The sequence below is a fragment of the Pogona vitticeps genome, chromosome 12 (genome assembly GCF_051106095.1).
Source record: "Pogona vitticeps strain Pit_001003342236 chromosome 12, PviZW2.1, whole genome shotgun sequence".
In the NCBI taxonomy this organism is placed as follows: domain Eukaryota; kingdom Metazoa; phylum Chordata; class Lepidosauria; order Squamata; family Agamidae; genus Pogona; species Pogona vitticeps.
This window is the reverse complement of record NC_135794.1, coordinates 14345532-14361313: the sequence shown is the minus strand read 5'-3', so window position 1 is coordinate 14361313 and position 15782 is coordinate 14345532. Positions and strand designations below refer to the sequence as shown.

The following is a 15782-nucleotide window of genomic DNA, read 5'->3' as shown; positions in this document are numbered from 1 at the left end:
TCCATAGAACATGAGATTACAATAATTTTTTTTAAAAGAGCAACCTAAGTTTCTAACCCTTAAAGCTGTGATGACAATATAGACAATGACTGGTAAAAAAACCAGAGGGAGGATATACAAGCTGAGTAGTTTTAATATCTTCTGAAGAGGATGGACAATAGAAGCCAGAAGAGACCATCAGCCATTAAAGTAAAAGTTGAATGAAGGAAAAATAATAATACAAAAAGAAATAAAAATTACTGTTTACTTCTGGAGCTTCATTCTCTTCAGATCGAATCCTATTTGCGCCTGTTAATGCAGGAATAAATCCAAAGCTCTGATTCACATCTGCAAAGAAAAACCTGTTAGTTTAAGACCAGATGCTCTCTGAAGCCAGTTGCATTTCTGTTCCATTTCATCAGGCCCTCTTGCCAGACATGAACATGGAAAGCTGACTTTTGACAGCATTAGATCCATAGAACCATCATATGATGTGGAGAGGCTGTATAAAACTGGTTTTTTTGAAAGATATGAAAGAGTAATAAGCTCTTCTGGGAAGGAGGAATAAATAAGGGGATGCAGGAATTACACTGCTGATTGCATGAAATGCATGTTGGTTTTAAGAGTCAGGTAATGAAGCTTCTGATTTAGTTTTGGCACAAACTCAAATTACCAAAAAGATTTCAACTAAACATTATAAAAAAGTTTCCAACTAAGCTGTTTATCAGTGGAATGGACTAATATAAAAGACGGTGGACGTTTCATCATTGGAGGTTATTAATCAGAAGTTGGATGCTCTAGCTGCAGACATCTTGCACTGGCAGGGGGTCAGAGTAGATGGTTCTGTAACAGTTCCCCCTTCCAACTCAACATCCAGTTGGAACTGCTTCTGTCCATCAGTCTCCTTATATTTAATTTAATAACAAATATTCTACATGTGTCTTTATATGTAATAGGTATATTTTCAAACTTTGATTTTAAACAAATCCTTGTTTAAAAATTGGTAAATGTATTTGAAATCTAATATACTACATTCAGTTCAATTTATCTCATTGCCAGGTGTAATTAAGATACGGTGAATGAAATGGTTACCTGCTAACTCCTGGAAATGAAGCCTAGGACAATTTGCACAAGGAGGTCATCTGGGTTTGAAAGATCAGATTTCCTAAGGAAGAGGCCAAAGATTGTACTACCGAAAGAGATCACCCCAGACAGATGAGCTGGGAGAAGGAAACCCACATTCCAGAGTGTAGGCTGCGATGTGACAAGTTTCTTATGAGAAACAGGAAATAAGATGTGTCTCACCCACCCCATCAAAACAATTCCATCTGATTTTAAGCACAGATGTATCAAAACAGGAGTCATGTGAAGTGACAAAAACATTGCCGCTGGGCTGGCATGCAAAGCATGTGTAACTTTTTACACCAAATAAATCAGTTTAAGTAGGTGGACTGCAGCAAACTTTTCTTTTAGTTTAACCCCAAAGGGTAAGGCCAAAACACTAGCAAAAGTTGACTTAAAACTTTTTTGCTGTCAGTATCTATCTAAACCCCAGAGGAGGTATTTCAAACTTACAGGTTGGGGGAACCTACAAAAACTGGGAAACCATAAATAAAGGGGGGTGTTCTATGGAAAAGCCCAAAGGTAAGACTAGGACCCCAGGAAGGAGGAATTTGGCTTCACAGCCTATAATTTTGCATTCTTACTCTATGTGTAAAGTTAATTCAAGGAGAAATGTTGTGCTTATCCCACCATTGTGAGAAAGCCCCAGCTCCACCTCTGGATAGTGCCCTGATTAGGTGAATTCAATTCACCTAAACTTGTTACCCATTCTGTTTTGAATGTTTGAGACAAGGTATCAGTGGCAACATATGCAAAAGCTCCCAATAAAAATCTAATTAGCACACCTAAAGTAAAATTCAGTCTCCTCCTTCCTTCACCTCTGACATCAAATGTCCCTACACTCTCATGCCTAACACACAAAAACGCCAAGCAAGCTAAGAAAAAGATGAATTCTTTATCAGTGCCTCTACCTCCTAGGTTACTCTGAGCAGAAATATTAGCCAGGCAAGACAGGTGCCTGTTCTGTTACTCTACATCCTGTCCTGGAGACAAAAAAGCACCTGTGACAACCCCAGACCTACTGGAGTATGCCACACTATAAATAAGCTGCCACCAACCGTTCCCTATAAGGAGTCACACAGACCAGGAATGGATTTTTAACAAACAAAAGAACAAGGTTTATTTAAATAACAAACAGGGTAAATAAAAAGATCAAGTAAATAAGATACAGTAACGTGGCTTAGTCTCAATCATTCATACATCAGATTGGTTCACACAGAACACTTTAAAGTAAAGCACAGACCCTGAACCTATCAGTTCTGGCTACCCATACAGACACCTGAACCTATCAGGTAGGTACCAACTGACACACAGTTGTACTCAGTCTGACACACAGACTCCAACTCCAGCTTCTTCTAACCTTCTCCACACAAGCTCCACATATATATACAGTACAGCTCCTCCCCCTGATGGCCCGCCTTCCACTCCCCATAGGATGGAACTTTCCCTCCAAACCCATGACAGACAGGTACCATCAGTGCTGTATGTAACAGCACCAGCATCAGCAGGGCCAGATCCAAAGCATGCTGTTTATTTGAAGAACAAAGACTGTGTTTGCTCCCTGAGACTTCAGCCTAATTCTCAACAAAACTTGTTGGCTGGGCCACTTTCAGACTGTAGAGAAGAGTTCTGGATGGCTGAGCCTGCCTTCACACCAAACGCTTCATGTAAAAAACGAGCACATCTACCCTTCATCCTGAAGTCTTAGTTTTTTATGTGAAGACGTGTTTTGTTCCTGCATCCTTTAGAAAAGAGGAGTGTCAAGTTCTGCTAGTTCTCACACCCATTCTGGCCTAGGCACGCGGGGCAGCTGTGAAGAACACAGGCTTCTGAATTTTACTTGGAGCCAGCCAGGAGAATCAGAGAATTAGGTAAGATACTATAAGAAATCCAGAAGACTTATGCGTTCACTTTCTGGACATTTTTTGGCAAATCAGTCAGAAATTGTTCTGGGTCTGATCAACTCGGTAGTAGTGTTTATTTTGACATCTGTGGCATAGTGGTTAGACCCCTGTACTGCAGCCAAAACTCTGCTCACGACCTGGGGGTTCAATCCCAGTTAGCCGGCTTGAAGTTCTCTCAGCCTTCCACCCTTCCAAGGTCAGTAAACTGAGTACCTAGCTTCGTTGGGGGTGGTGGTAACGTGTAGCCTGCGTAAATAAATTGTAAACCACTCACTATGGAGTGGTATATAAGCAGCATGCTTTGCTTTTTTTGCTGTGTGTTAACTCCCATGGAATGGGAAAAGAGTGCACAGTTATTTGAAACAAGAAGTCTGCTTATTTGAAATAATATTGAAAGGGCTACAAACTAGATAATGTTGAGTCCTGGAATTACTTAACCAGATAAAGAAAATTCTAGGAAAGTGAAAATATCTTACTGAAGACGAGGATTTTGTAACCAAGCCAGCATGGTATGCTGCGTGGTGGGGTTTGTGTGTGTCTTCCTAAAGTGGACAATTCTTCTCCACATTTTCTGTCAAACTTTCATTTCCTGCACCATGCTGGGTCCTGGTTTTTTTGATCTGTAACTCTCAGAATTCCACAATTTCTGTTGGATTCTGGGAGTTGCAGTCCTCTCCAAATATTTCTTACCCTTGGCCCAAGCAGACATGCTATCTTTCCTGCCCATGTTCTCCATCACAAATAACCACCCAAAGAACCACTACGATGACAGGAAAATTGTCTGTTCCGTCTTTTTTGGGCCCCCACCTGATAGTGCCCATTGCTATTCAGGCCTTTCTCTCCCTTTGAAGCACACACAGCTAGGAAAAAAAATGTGTGTGTCACCAAGTGGGAAGCAACTTATACTGACTCTAACAGGGCTTTCAAGGTAAATGAGGTATTTGAGGAGTGGATTCACCAGTACTCGCCCTTGTGAGTTTCCATAGCCAGGTGAGGAGTCAAACCCAAGTCACCTGAGTCAGAGTTCATCACTCTGCTCACTGTAGCCAGGAAACAAACATAAGGTACTAATTTAGCAGACCTTGAAAGTGGTCCCAGTTAACTAACTGAAAACAAGCAGGAGTGTGTTTGTGTGTAATATGTTACATGTATTTTGGCTTGAGCAATATCTTTACTGGATAAAAAGTTGCAAACAAGTGACGTTTTCCCAGAGAGGCAGGACTGTGTGCGGCAGAGGCAGAAGGCTAGACCAGGCCAGGAGCACCTGAAATTCTAAGGATCACACGGTGCCTCTGGCCAGGTTTCACAGGGTCCCTAGGCGTCGCAGCGCATACCTTGGCAAACACTAGCTTACAATAATAATCTCAGAACAGAGCTGGAAGAGACCCAATGGATCATCAAACCCAGCCCTTTTCAAGGAGGCACAGTGGAGAATAATAATTATATTCAATTCTTTATAAAAAAAATCCTTTGGCTTGTGAATGTGGGAGATTGTGCTTCCGTACCCACAATTCAAAAAGCCAGGAAATGGCCAGATATTGCTGCAAACTATCGTGCCTGCATTGCCATCAGGAAAAAAGATGCCAAGCATTACATAGGATAGGGCAGGGGCAGCCTGAATGTTGACAGCACCAATGGCAGCAGTCAAGATGGTCTACAGCCAGGGTCCCCAATCCCCGGGGCCGTGGCCTTGGCAGGACTGGGCCGTATAGACAGATCTCCCGCCCCTCTCATGCACGCCCCCCATGCACACACGGATCCCCCCCATCCCCCTGCTCGTTAAACTGGTCCATGGTTCAAAAAAGGTTGGGGACCACTGATCTACAGAATACCCTCTTGTGCTCACTCTAGACACGGGGATGAATAAAAATAGGAATTGCGATATTTGTGGAAAATCACTGATCTGTTAAATATTTGTCCCTTCATATTCGTGGGTTCCAGAGACCCCCATGAATGCTAAGGTTAAGGGGCGGTGGGTGGCGGCGGAGGGGCGGTGGGTGGCTTTGGGTGGGGCAGTTTTTTAATAACACCCCCCCCCCCGAATTGAATATCTTTGTTATTCGTCTCTTCATTGGGGCAACTTCACACTTCGTGAGTCATCAGAAGTTGACAGAACGACTTGCCAAAATGGTGAGTCGTCCCCATCTCTACTCAGTACCATTTACAAAGTGATACAGCAGAAGGGAAAAATCTTAGAAGCTGACTCCTTTTTTCATCACTTAACCACTTCTCATCCAAACAGAAACAGTTGTGAGAGCTGTTTTTCAAGACATGCGAACGACAGTGAACAGAATTTAACAGTTTAATCGAAAGCCTCCCTAATCTTAGAACACAATGAAAAGTAGAAAGCCGTTTTTGTAAGGGGAAAGACAATAAACTGATACTTTAATACCTTTGTTTTTCACTGAATTGGCAATCCCCAGAGGAATGGCCACTGCTTCTGGTAGCATTTTGTGGACTTGCCTCCACCTGTTTGCAGCTTTTTATCCAATAAAGACATTAGCAAAACCAGAATACATACTAAATAAATCTGACACACCACTAATGGCTTTCTCTGTCGTCTTTCAAAATATAGAATCAAAACACAAAATCATACTGAAGTTTAAACAAAAAATAAAACAAAAACCCATATAAATCAGTCCCTTCAAAAGAATACTTGGCATTTTCTGTGCCAGAAGGGTCAATACTGGCAGAGAAATCAAAGCAAATGTTGATACTTAAACATCCTCTTATGGTTTCTTACAAACAACATTATTTTATTTTAAGCAAAATGAAGGTGGAACACAGAACTATTCTTGCAGGATGCAGGTTTTTACAAGCATGCCTCTATAAGGACACCACTTCTGCCATTTGCTACTGTGATGATCTGTGTTTTTATGAGATGCTAGAATGGGTTTTGTAGTCATAATATTGTCTTGACAGCATCCATCTTGATTTAATGTCTGTGTCTGTGGTAGGAAAATTTTACATGCTGTTTCGTTCTCTGGTTATCTCGTTGCTAAGATGAGTAGAGAGCAGAGACTTTCGTAGTCAAAATAATTCTGTCACAAAACATGATAACAACTCTTAAGCTCCCATGAGAAAGTTAGGCGGGACAACAAGACCCAGGAGGGGGTGTTCCTTATGAGGAATTCTGGGAAGAAGAAGGAAGTGGTAGAAGTTGGAAAAAAGATGGAGTTTGACTGAGCAAGGACAGACACGTGCTTTTTCCCAAAATGGATTATTACTTTTGGATTACAACGGAAATCTAACTTTTCCTGGAGGAACATGGACTATGGAGTCACAGGACCGTAAGAATGACTATGCCTATGCATTATTCTAGTTTAGAATGCTTTTAATTATTTTATTTTTCCACCTGGAGTGGTGGGGGTTATCTGTCTGCCTTGTTATGAAAATGTTCTTAACTGAATTACTTTGCAATAATCTAAATTCTTTTCTGAACCATCCTTTTTTAAATAAAACAGTAATGATTTAGAATTGCATGCATTGGTTTCTTGAACAGACTAGTCTTTCTGATTTGGCCATGTGTATTTGCTACCTGATATAGAGCCCAGATTAGCCTGAGTTTAAACTCATGGATTTGTCTGTGTGTGTTGCTTTTCTTAATAAAGGAGGTGGATTTGAGGAAGAAGTGTTAGTCAGGGCCCAGCTGAGAGTCTTGGGCTCATCTTAGCTCCTAAAGGACTGACTAAACTTTGGAATCTCTCCATTCTCCGGCATCCCCGGTATCTCCTTGGAGAAGGGGGGTTGCTGACAGCTACAACTGTTGCCCACCCTGGACCCAGTGAAATTGGTTGAGAGAACACAAAAACCTTCTGAATCCTGCTATTTGATGAAGGGGTTTTTGCTCCTCCTTTGCAAAACAACTGAATGTGTGACTTGCAAAGCTGAGTGCTTCTCTTCACCAGATAACAAAATCAAAGCATTTGGCTGTGCTATAGCATGTAACAAGGGACATGGTGGCACTGCGGGTTATGACCAGCAGTCGTAAGATCGAATCCATGCGATGGAGTGAGCCCCCGTCGCTTGTCCCAGCTCCTGCCAACCTAGCAGTTCGAAAGCATGTAAAAATGCGAGTAGATAAATAGGTACCACCTTGGTGGGAAGGTAATGGTGTTCCGTGTCTAGTCGCGCTGGCCATGTGACCACAGAAACTGTCTACGGACAAACGCTGGCTCTACGGCTTGGAAACGGGGATGAGCACTGCGCCCTAGAGTTGGACACGACGGGACTAAATGTCAAGGGGAACCTTTCCCTTTACCTATAGCATGTAACACTGACAAAATACAGTGGGGTCTCTACTTAAGAACTTAATCCGTATTGGAAGGTGGTTCTCAAGTTGAAAAGTTCTTATGTTGAATCTGCATTTCCCATAGGAATGCACTGAAAACCATTTAATCCGTATCTGCTCTTTTCCGTCCATAGAAACTACAATATAAGGTCCAGGAAGCTGAAAGAAACATTAATCTGTCAGTCAAGACTGGCTTCTTTTTTCTCTCAATACAACTAAATATGTGAGCTCAGAATTTACAGTTATGCAAAACTGCAAATTTCTTCTACTGCATCATGTATTCTACTAAGAAGCGAAACATTATGAAAGCTGTTAGACCTCTACACAGCCGGCTCCCAAACACATCTAGAAGTCCTTTTGCAGGAGATGAAATGCAACAGTAAAATCAAGGAGGAAGACAAGGACTACAGGGCAAGGAAATCAAAGGAGGCAGCACTGCTTCTACATAAAGAAATTAAGTGGCTAAATTGGTTGTATTAGTTGAGACCCTTCCAGGCTCTTTTGCTCCTCCTCACAGCTAAGGAACCCATCCCATTCCAAGTATTCATGCAGATGTCTCCTGCAATCTATACCACTTCAGAGCCTACTGTAAAAGATGTGCTCTAAGCCACTGCTTTGCAACTGGGTGCAAAGCAGGAAATTTGATCATGATCCACAGAGCTGATGGCTTGGCTGCCAGTGCACTGCTAGAATGAGCTTTAATTTCTCTTAAGCCTTGAGTGCCATTTTTGTGCCCACAGATATAAAGTGATTCCCATTGCATGGAGTGTAGTGTATTGGAAAGAATGACGGACTAGAACTTTGGAGAACAAAGTTAAATCCCCACTTGGCCACGGAACTCACTGGGGGAGTGAAACAGGTAAAACCACTCTTTAAAATACCTTACTTATCTTGAAAGTCCTATTCGGGTTGCTACAAGTTGGTTCTGACTTGACAGCACAGAATGCATGCACGCGCACACACACATGCACAGAGAGAGAGGCAATGACAAAGTGTGGGACACTCCAACTGAAGGCAAGAGAGCAGTGGCAGATGTTTGATGACTGCATTGAATGTTTGCCTTTGACAACAAGGGACTGCTGCTGGTCAGTTTCCAAAGGTTTGCAGAGAAATGGGGTGCCTCATGAATAGACAATAGAAATTTACAGCACTCAGGGTACAGTCTCTGATACATTTCCTGCGGAGTAAATCCAACTAAACATAATAGAACACACAGAGCACTGCTCTGTACATGTAGCAAAATAATGCAATGATTTTAAAAAGCAAGCAAAACATACCATTCTTCATTACCACATTTGACCAGACATTGGCGTTTAAGGCCTGGATGATTCGTTTCACTCCTGTAGATTCAGGAAAGTCATCTAAGGTGGAGGTGGAAAGTGAAAATACAAGGTCAAACATATAAAAAGAAACAGATAAATGTGAATACAGAAGATAATCAGTTCAGAAGCTGAGAAATGTACATGAGACCTGACTTTTACTTTCTAAGGCTGAAATCCTACAAATAACTTTAGAAAAAGCGTATTTAAATTCTAGATAACCTTTTCTGATATTTGCAAAAAAAAAAAAAAATCAGTCTACATTATATTTTCAATCCCCAGAGATGCACAAAAATCTTGTTCTGCTGGGAGGGACAATTCCACATTCTTCCTTCCAAACCAAACACAAATTAGTGTTTTGTGTTTAATCTGAATTTTTGGCAGACAGCAGGATGCAAATTAAGACCAATCAACATGTGATGTTAATTGTTTGGTTTGCTCTTCAACTGCAGGCTTTTTCTTTCACAAACAGCTACTACAGAGATCCTTGATGCACACTGGGAGCCTAAAGGTGTGTGGGATATATTTTTTATATTTTAAATTTAATTTATTATACTTTATTATTTTTAATTATATTTTTATCCCACCAAACTAGTAGCAGAATCACTACTCTGAGCAGCTAAGAGAATGTGCTCAAAACAACATAATAATAGAAACACCAATAAAAATACAGATAAGGCATCGCACATAACATGATCCCTAAAAATACAATAGCTTAAAAAAGAGATAAGAAAATTACAAGAATAATAGGCAGCCAGCAGAGAGGGGAGGGAGTTGCCACCGCCAGGCCAAATTTCAGTAGGTAGTGATCTAACCATGACAAGGGCAACAAAATCAAATTGGTTGCCCTCAGATCTTTGCCATGGCCAACCAAAAATATCAGTTCAAATGTATGATAGACCAGGAAGTCATCGTGTCCATGAAATCGAGAGCCAGACCAGAGACCAATGCCTCCACATGTATGCTGAATTCCCCCAGGAGCCCAAGCTCACAACAATGCAGCAGAGACAGTTTTGGAAGGGATAGTGCTGGGCTGCAGGGAGAGCAGTACACCAGAACTAGCCCCAAAATGTCCCACTGGTCTACAGATACATGGAGGTACTCCAACCAAGAGCAGGCCAAGGTGGCAATCCTTGATGGAATTTTTAATCTTGATGGAATGATTAACCTTGATGGAATTTTTAAATGAAATGGCAACCCCACCTTGCCGACTCTCCAATCTGCCCTGATGATAGATGGAATAACCTGGGGTGCAAATCTGAGAGAGGGCTACTCCTCCTTAAGCACCCACCAAGGTCTCTGTAATACATATCAGATCAACCCTTTCATCCTCAATCACATCTATAATTACTTAGGACTTATTCTGGATTGACCTGACTTCAATAACAAAAAGGGACAGAGCGGAGGGTAGTGGACTGAGCTGGTTACCTTACACCTGGCTGACGGGCATGAATGCTAGAACTCAGAATGGTATCAGATATCGGGAGCAGTTTCTCCTGCAATAAAAGAGGTTACTTACCTGTAACTCTGGTTCTTTGAGTGGTCTTCTGTGAATTCACACTAATGGGTTTAGTGCGCCTGTGCAGAGAAATCTCGGAACATTCTAGCACTAAAGCACATGGTGCCAGGAACTCCCACATGCTGGCTAAAACCCTGCCCCTGGCACTGAGTGCCTCAGTTCCAAAGAACAGCCCACTGCTGCCCAGCATACAAAAGGCATACATGACGGACAGAGGGGAGGATGGGCGGGAAGTGTGAATTCACAGATGACCACTCGAAGAACCAGAGTTACAGGTAAGTAACCTCTTTTTCTTGTCCGTGGTCTCTGTGAATGCACACTAATGGGTGACTAGCAAGCTGACTTACACAGAGGAGGGACGTCACGAGAGCACAGAGGCCAGAATGGCACGACCCACAGCAGCTTCAGCCTTGGCCTGGAGGTCCAGTCGATAATGGGATGCAAAGGTAGATGTGGTTGCCTTGCAGATGTCAGAGAGGCCTACCCTTTTGAGGAATGCCATGGAGGAAGCCACAACCCTGGTCGAATTGGCCTTTACAGTGTGTGGCAGAGGCGTCTGGCCCAGCTCATACACCAGTCGAATAGTCGAAACAATCCACCTAGAGATCATGAGATCATCTGGGATGTGACTGGTGCTCCCCTGGAATGACCTTGATAGCTGACGAACAGCCTATCTGAAGTGATGATGAGGATGAGGAGTGAGAGATGTAGTACCCTGTTTCCCTGAAAATAAGACAGGGTCTTATATTAATTTTTGCTCCAAAAACGCATTAGGACTTATTTTCAGGGCAGGCTTTTTTTTTAATGTACAACAACCTAGATGTATTCAAATACAGTCATGTCATCTTCTGGTTGCTGCCCAATGGTGGAGGACAGGCTTTCACTTAACTGGGGCTTATTCTGGGGGTGGGTGGGTGGGTTTATATTATGAGCGTCCTGAAAAATTATAAGACATTTAGTCCAGTCATGTCTGACTTTAGGGGGTGATGCTCATCTCCATTTCCAAGCCATAGAGCCAGCGTTTGTCCATAGACAGTTTCTGTGGTCACATGGCCAGCGCGACTAGACACGGAACGCCATTACCTTCCCACCGAGGCGGGTACCTATATATCTACTTGAATTTTTACATGCTTTCGAACTGCTAGGTTGGCAGGAGCTGGGACAAGCATTGCGTGGATTCGATCTTACGACTGATGGTCTTCCCCAGGTAGTACAATAGGCTGGATTAAATGAAAATAGGTAGCCACCTTAGGCACAAAGGAAAGGTCCAGATAGAGTGTCACCTTGCCCAGGTGGCACTGAAGGAAAGGAGGGTCCACTCTAAGAGCAGCCAGCTCTCCTGCCCAACATACAGGGGTAATGGCAAGGAGGAAGGCAGTCTTCAGAGTGAGCAGCCATTCAGATGCCATAGCCAGGGGTTCAAAATGAGGTCTCACAAGGTGAATAAGGACGAGCTGAAGGGACCACTGTGAGGTAGGAGGTTTGTAAGCCAGACGCATGTTCTTCAAACAACGTAAGGACTGTTTGAGAGTGGGATGGTGAAACAAAGAGTGCAGCTGATGAGTCGCTATTGCTGCCATATAAACTTTCTGTGTTGAATGAGAAAGGCCATGCAGGAAAAGATGGAGGAGGAACTGGAGGACTACATCAAGAGAGGTCGGCTGTACAGGTAAATGGTGTGAGGATGCAAACAATTTGTACATTTGTACAAACATACAAATGGAAACAATCGTAGGAGTACAACAGCATGGTAGAGCGTTTCTGTGCATGGCGTAAGACATGGGCTATAGTGGGGATAGCCTCCAGGCCGTTAGATGAAGGGAGTCCAGATCCGGATGAAATGTCCTGCTGTAGTGCAAGGTCAGTAAGTGAGGAATTGCCAGAAGTCAGAGATACTCTACCGCCTTCTGGTGCAGGGTGGAAAATCATGGTTAGCGAAGCCAACAAGTGGTGATGAGGATGGTGTCTGCATTGTTTTGGCATTCCTTGATGACTGCTTTCTGAATGAGCGGGATCAGTGGAAACATATACAGCAGGCCTGTGGACCAGCTGGTCATGAAGGCATCTCACCAGGAATGATGGCCAATCCCTGCCCGAGAGCAGTACACAGAACACCATCCCCACAGCTGAATGGCCAGATAGAGAGGGGGAAGGGAACGAGTGCCTCCCTGTTTGTTGACATAGAAGACGGCGGTCATGTTGTCTGAAGCCACCTGAACCATCTGGCCTGCAATTAGCTGCTCAAAAACCTTGGTAATTGTGAGGAGCTCGAGGAGATTGATATGAAGCTGAGCCTCGCTTGGAGACCATAGGCCATGTATCATCCTATTTCCACAGTGCGTGCCCCAGCCAGTTGGACTGGCATCCGTGGCCAATTGTACTGCTAGGGCCAGAGGGCCAAACATCCTTCCCACCCGGAGGTCTGAAAGGCATCCCCACCAGGTTAGCTGGAACAGTGACCTCTAATAGCTTGGATGGAGGTCACTCAATGGCCAATGATGTTTAGCTTTCTACCCTCCTTGTTATTTGGCATTGTTGCGCAGCGATTTCTATCCCTGCTCTGCATGGCATTGACAACAAAGGAGTTAGGCAAAGGATGTTTCAAAAGAAAGTCTGTGTTCTCCTGTGTGTCTTATAAAGATTCTCTACCCTCCCAGGGATCTGGTAAACTGAAGAAGGCTTGACTCACAACTCCCTAACGAGCTTTAACAGTGATGAAATAAAGCTGAGGCGAAGTGGAGTACTTTGGTCTTGTATGATTTCCTCGTACACTTTACCTACTTCCTGCAACGCAGGCTGGCCGACTACCAAGTCTATCACCTTCACAATCCTCAATGTCAACTGGGAATATGAGGTGTAGTCCAGAGGGAAGGGTGATTCTCCGCAACATCTGAACATGAGGTGGTGACTCCACATGGGTACATCAGGTGGCAACTTTTCGATATTGGAGGCCTCCGAATCAGCATCAAAGCAAAGTGGAAAGTGGTCTGGGGAGAGTGACCAATCATCTTGCACTGGTATCGGAAGATAGCTTTCGGCCTCGAAGAGACTGCCAGCTCTCCTTCCTCTGTCATGTCTAGGCAGCGGCTGGTCCAGTGATGCATGATACCCCGGGTCCAATTCCGACCAAGACGCTCCTTCTACCCCCAATGTCTGGTGGCGATACCTCTTCGCTTCTGTGGGTGGTAGGTAATCCGCAGGAAGGAGCCTCTAAAATAGGGTGGAAGTCATCCCCTGGATCCAGGTAGCAGTTGGCATAGAATTGATGCCGAGGCAGGGGAAGGTGACGGTGAAGGAGAATACTGCCTATAGAAGTCATATGGTGGGTAGTATCGGTAGTAAGGGTTGAGCCTAGGAAACAACCGAGGGTTGGGCTTGAATTCTTCGGACTCAAAGTAAGGACAGTGTTCATAATACCGCATCTGCTTAGCCTCACGATAACGATAGCCACTGATGGCAGGTGTCGGTCGATGCCCGGGGGCCTCAGACTCAGCAGGTGGCTCCAAAAGCCGAGTCTTTTGTGTCCTCTTTCTAGGAACTTCCTCCCATACCAGTTCCGGTGGTGACATTGAGGTGTGCCCAGACACCGAGCCCAGAGGAGACCGTGGACTAGCCTGCGCCAAGTGAACAACTTCAGCTGAGGTGTTTCCCCAGTCAGGTGAATGACTAAATTGTAGGGATGGCACAGCCTCCAGCATTGGTGGACCATCCTCATCCCCCAAAGGTACGAAAAAACATACTGATTCGTGCCGGGGTCCATCTGCAGCCGGCGGCAGTGGTGGGACCTTATCCAACACACATCTGGGCTTCTGTGAAGGCAAAGGCTTCTTCTTTTTCTTCGATATCAATACCAGCGGAGGCTTCAGTGTCAATACCGTACCTGTTGACCTTGAGCTCGGGGAAGACGCATGAGATTTGGACACCATCTTAGAACCTTTCGGGGCCTTCTGAGGGGGCAAACGGCCTGGGGTTGGGGAAAAGTCTGGAGCTTGGGCTGACTCCATGGGTGGTTCCGAAAGACAAAGAGATTTTTTCCACAGGAAGGAATGTAGCCGTTGGAATCTTAACTTGAGTGCCAGCTTCCTGAAACTCTTACAGGCGGCACAAAGAGCTGGCTGGTGCTCTTCTCCCAAGCAAAACAAGCAACGGGAGTGACCGTCCGAGAGGGCTATCTTGTTGGAACAAGTCTCACACTTATTGAAGAGGCCTGGAGCAGCCATAAACAAAGCCACAACTCCCCCAAACAAATAAATAACATTCTAGTTTTTTCCTTTCCCTTTTTTTACACACTCGCAGCAAGAAGAATCGTCAAGTACCGGGAGGTCCAAAGAAAGGTAAGGTTTTGAAAGAGAAAATGGTAAGCTTATAACCGAGGTGCTGCTGCAGCGGCGGCAAGAAAGGAACTGAGGCACTCAGTGCCCAGGCGTGGTTAAGGGCAGTGTGTGGGAGGTCCCGGCACCATGTGCTTAAGCTCTAGAATGTTCCAAGGTTTCTCTGCACAGGTGCACTAAACCCATTAGTGTGCATTCACAGAGACCACGAAGAGGAAGCCAGTGTTCCTCCCAGTGCCATATCTCCCTCTACACGTCACCATCAAGTTCATAATGTATTCCATTATACTGGCAGTACTGACAGTACACCACCCCCATGAAAAAGGTTTCTAAGATGATATAGCAAAACCTTAGTACAGAAGAACTTAAGACCCTCTAACCAAAAGGAGGCTAATTAATAATTACCAAACAACCAGAACAACAACAACATCATCATGATGATGATGATGACAGACAATAAAATATAAATAAATAATAATTTAGAAACAGCCACTCACTTTGGCTGTCTACTCTATGCAGATAGTTCAGGGATTCAGGTCACATGTACCGTGGAAAGAAAGGAGTCACGTTGGATAGGGTGGTGGTGATCAATGTTCCATGAAAGCGTAAGTCATCACAGGGGGAATTGTACCAATGGAGGCCAATGGCCTCAGGGTGAACTCCAAATATCCAGGCCACCAACGGTCTCCATTATATCATAGGACTCCCCTGGACACTAACTGCCAAGTTCTTACAAAGAAAAAGCATCACACCCCACTCCTTGCCTAAACAGATGGTATCAGCCTCCGCCACCAGTCTCCCCTGAAGCCATCAGCAGAGTCTCATCACCCCTGCAATTCCTTCAGCTTAAGTCTCGTCCTGCCTCGTTTCCAGGGGTAGTGGATCAGGCTGATACACTGCTGGGTGGAGGAGCTTGACAGGCATTCCAGGAGTATCTGCTGCCCCAAGTGCCACTCATCCAGTCCCTCCAATCCAGTCCCTCACTGGCTGCAGCTTTGCTGCCTCCCTGCCAGTTTCATCTTCAGCTGGGGACCCAACCCACCACAGCAGACAGCAGTGAGCGAGAGGCAATTCTGGTATGACCTTCAGCCACAACTTCCCCAAGGCGGAAAACAAGAAGTGTTCCAGGTAGGGAGCACGCTGCAAAAAACTGCCCATAGCATGCCCACTCCACCCGCAGGCTCTAGCCTGCCGGCTCAACCTTCCCTGCTGGCACAACCTCAATCACACCCCAGTAGGGCGGGGAGCGCACTGAGGCAGTGAGGGCAATGAGGGCATTGGAGCCGACTGAACACCATCGCCATTGATGTGGTGCAC

General features: G+C 44.5%; 1 protein-coding gene across 1 annotated transcript in view; it reads right to left on the bottom strand.

Annotated features, from left to right (window-relative positions):
• Positions 1-15782, bottom strand: part of AAGAB (alpha and gamma adaptin binding protein) — a 40504-nt gene that overhangs the window by 4932 nt on the left and 19790 nt on the right. Inside the window, exons 5-6 of the mRNA XM_020810019.3 lie at positions 8574-8657; positions 248-327 (exon numbers count right to left, since the gene is read on the bottom strand). Coding sequence (XP_020665678.3) covers positions 248-327; positions 8574-8657 — 164 coding nt within the window. The remainder of the gene's footprint in view (positions 1-247; positions 328-8573; positions 8658-15782) is intronic.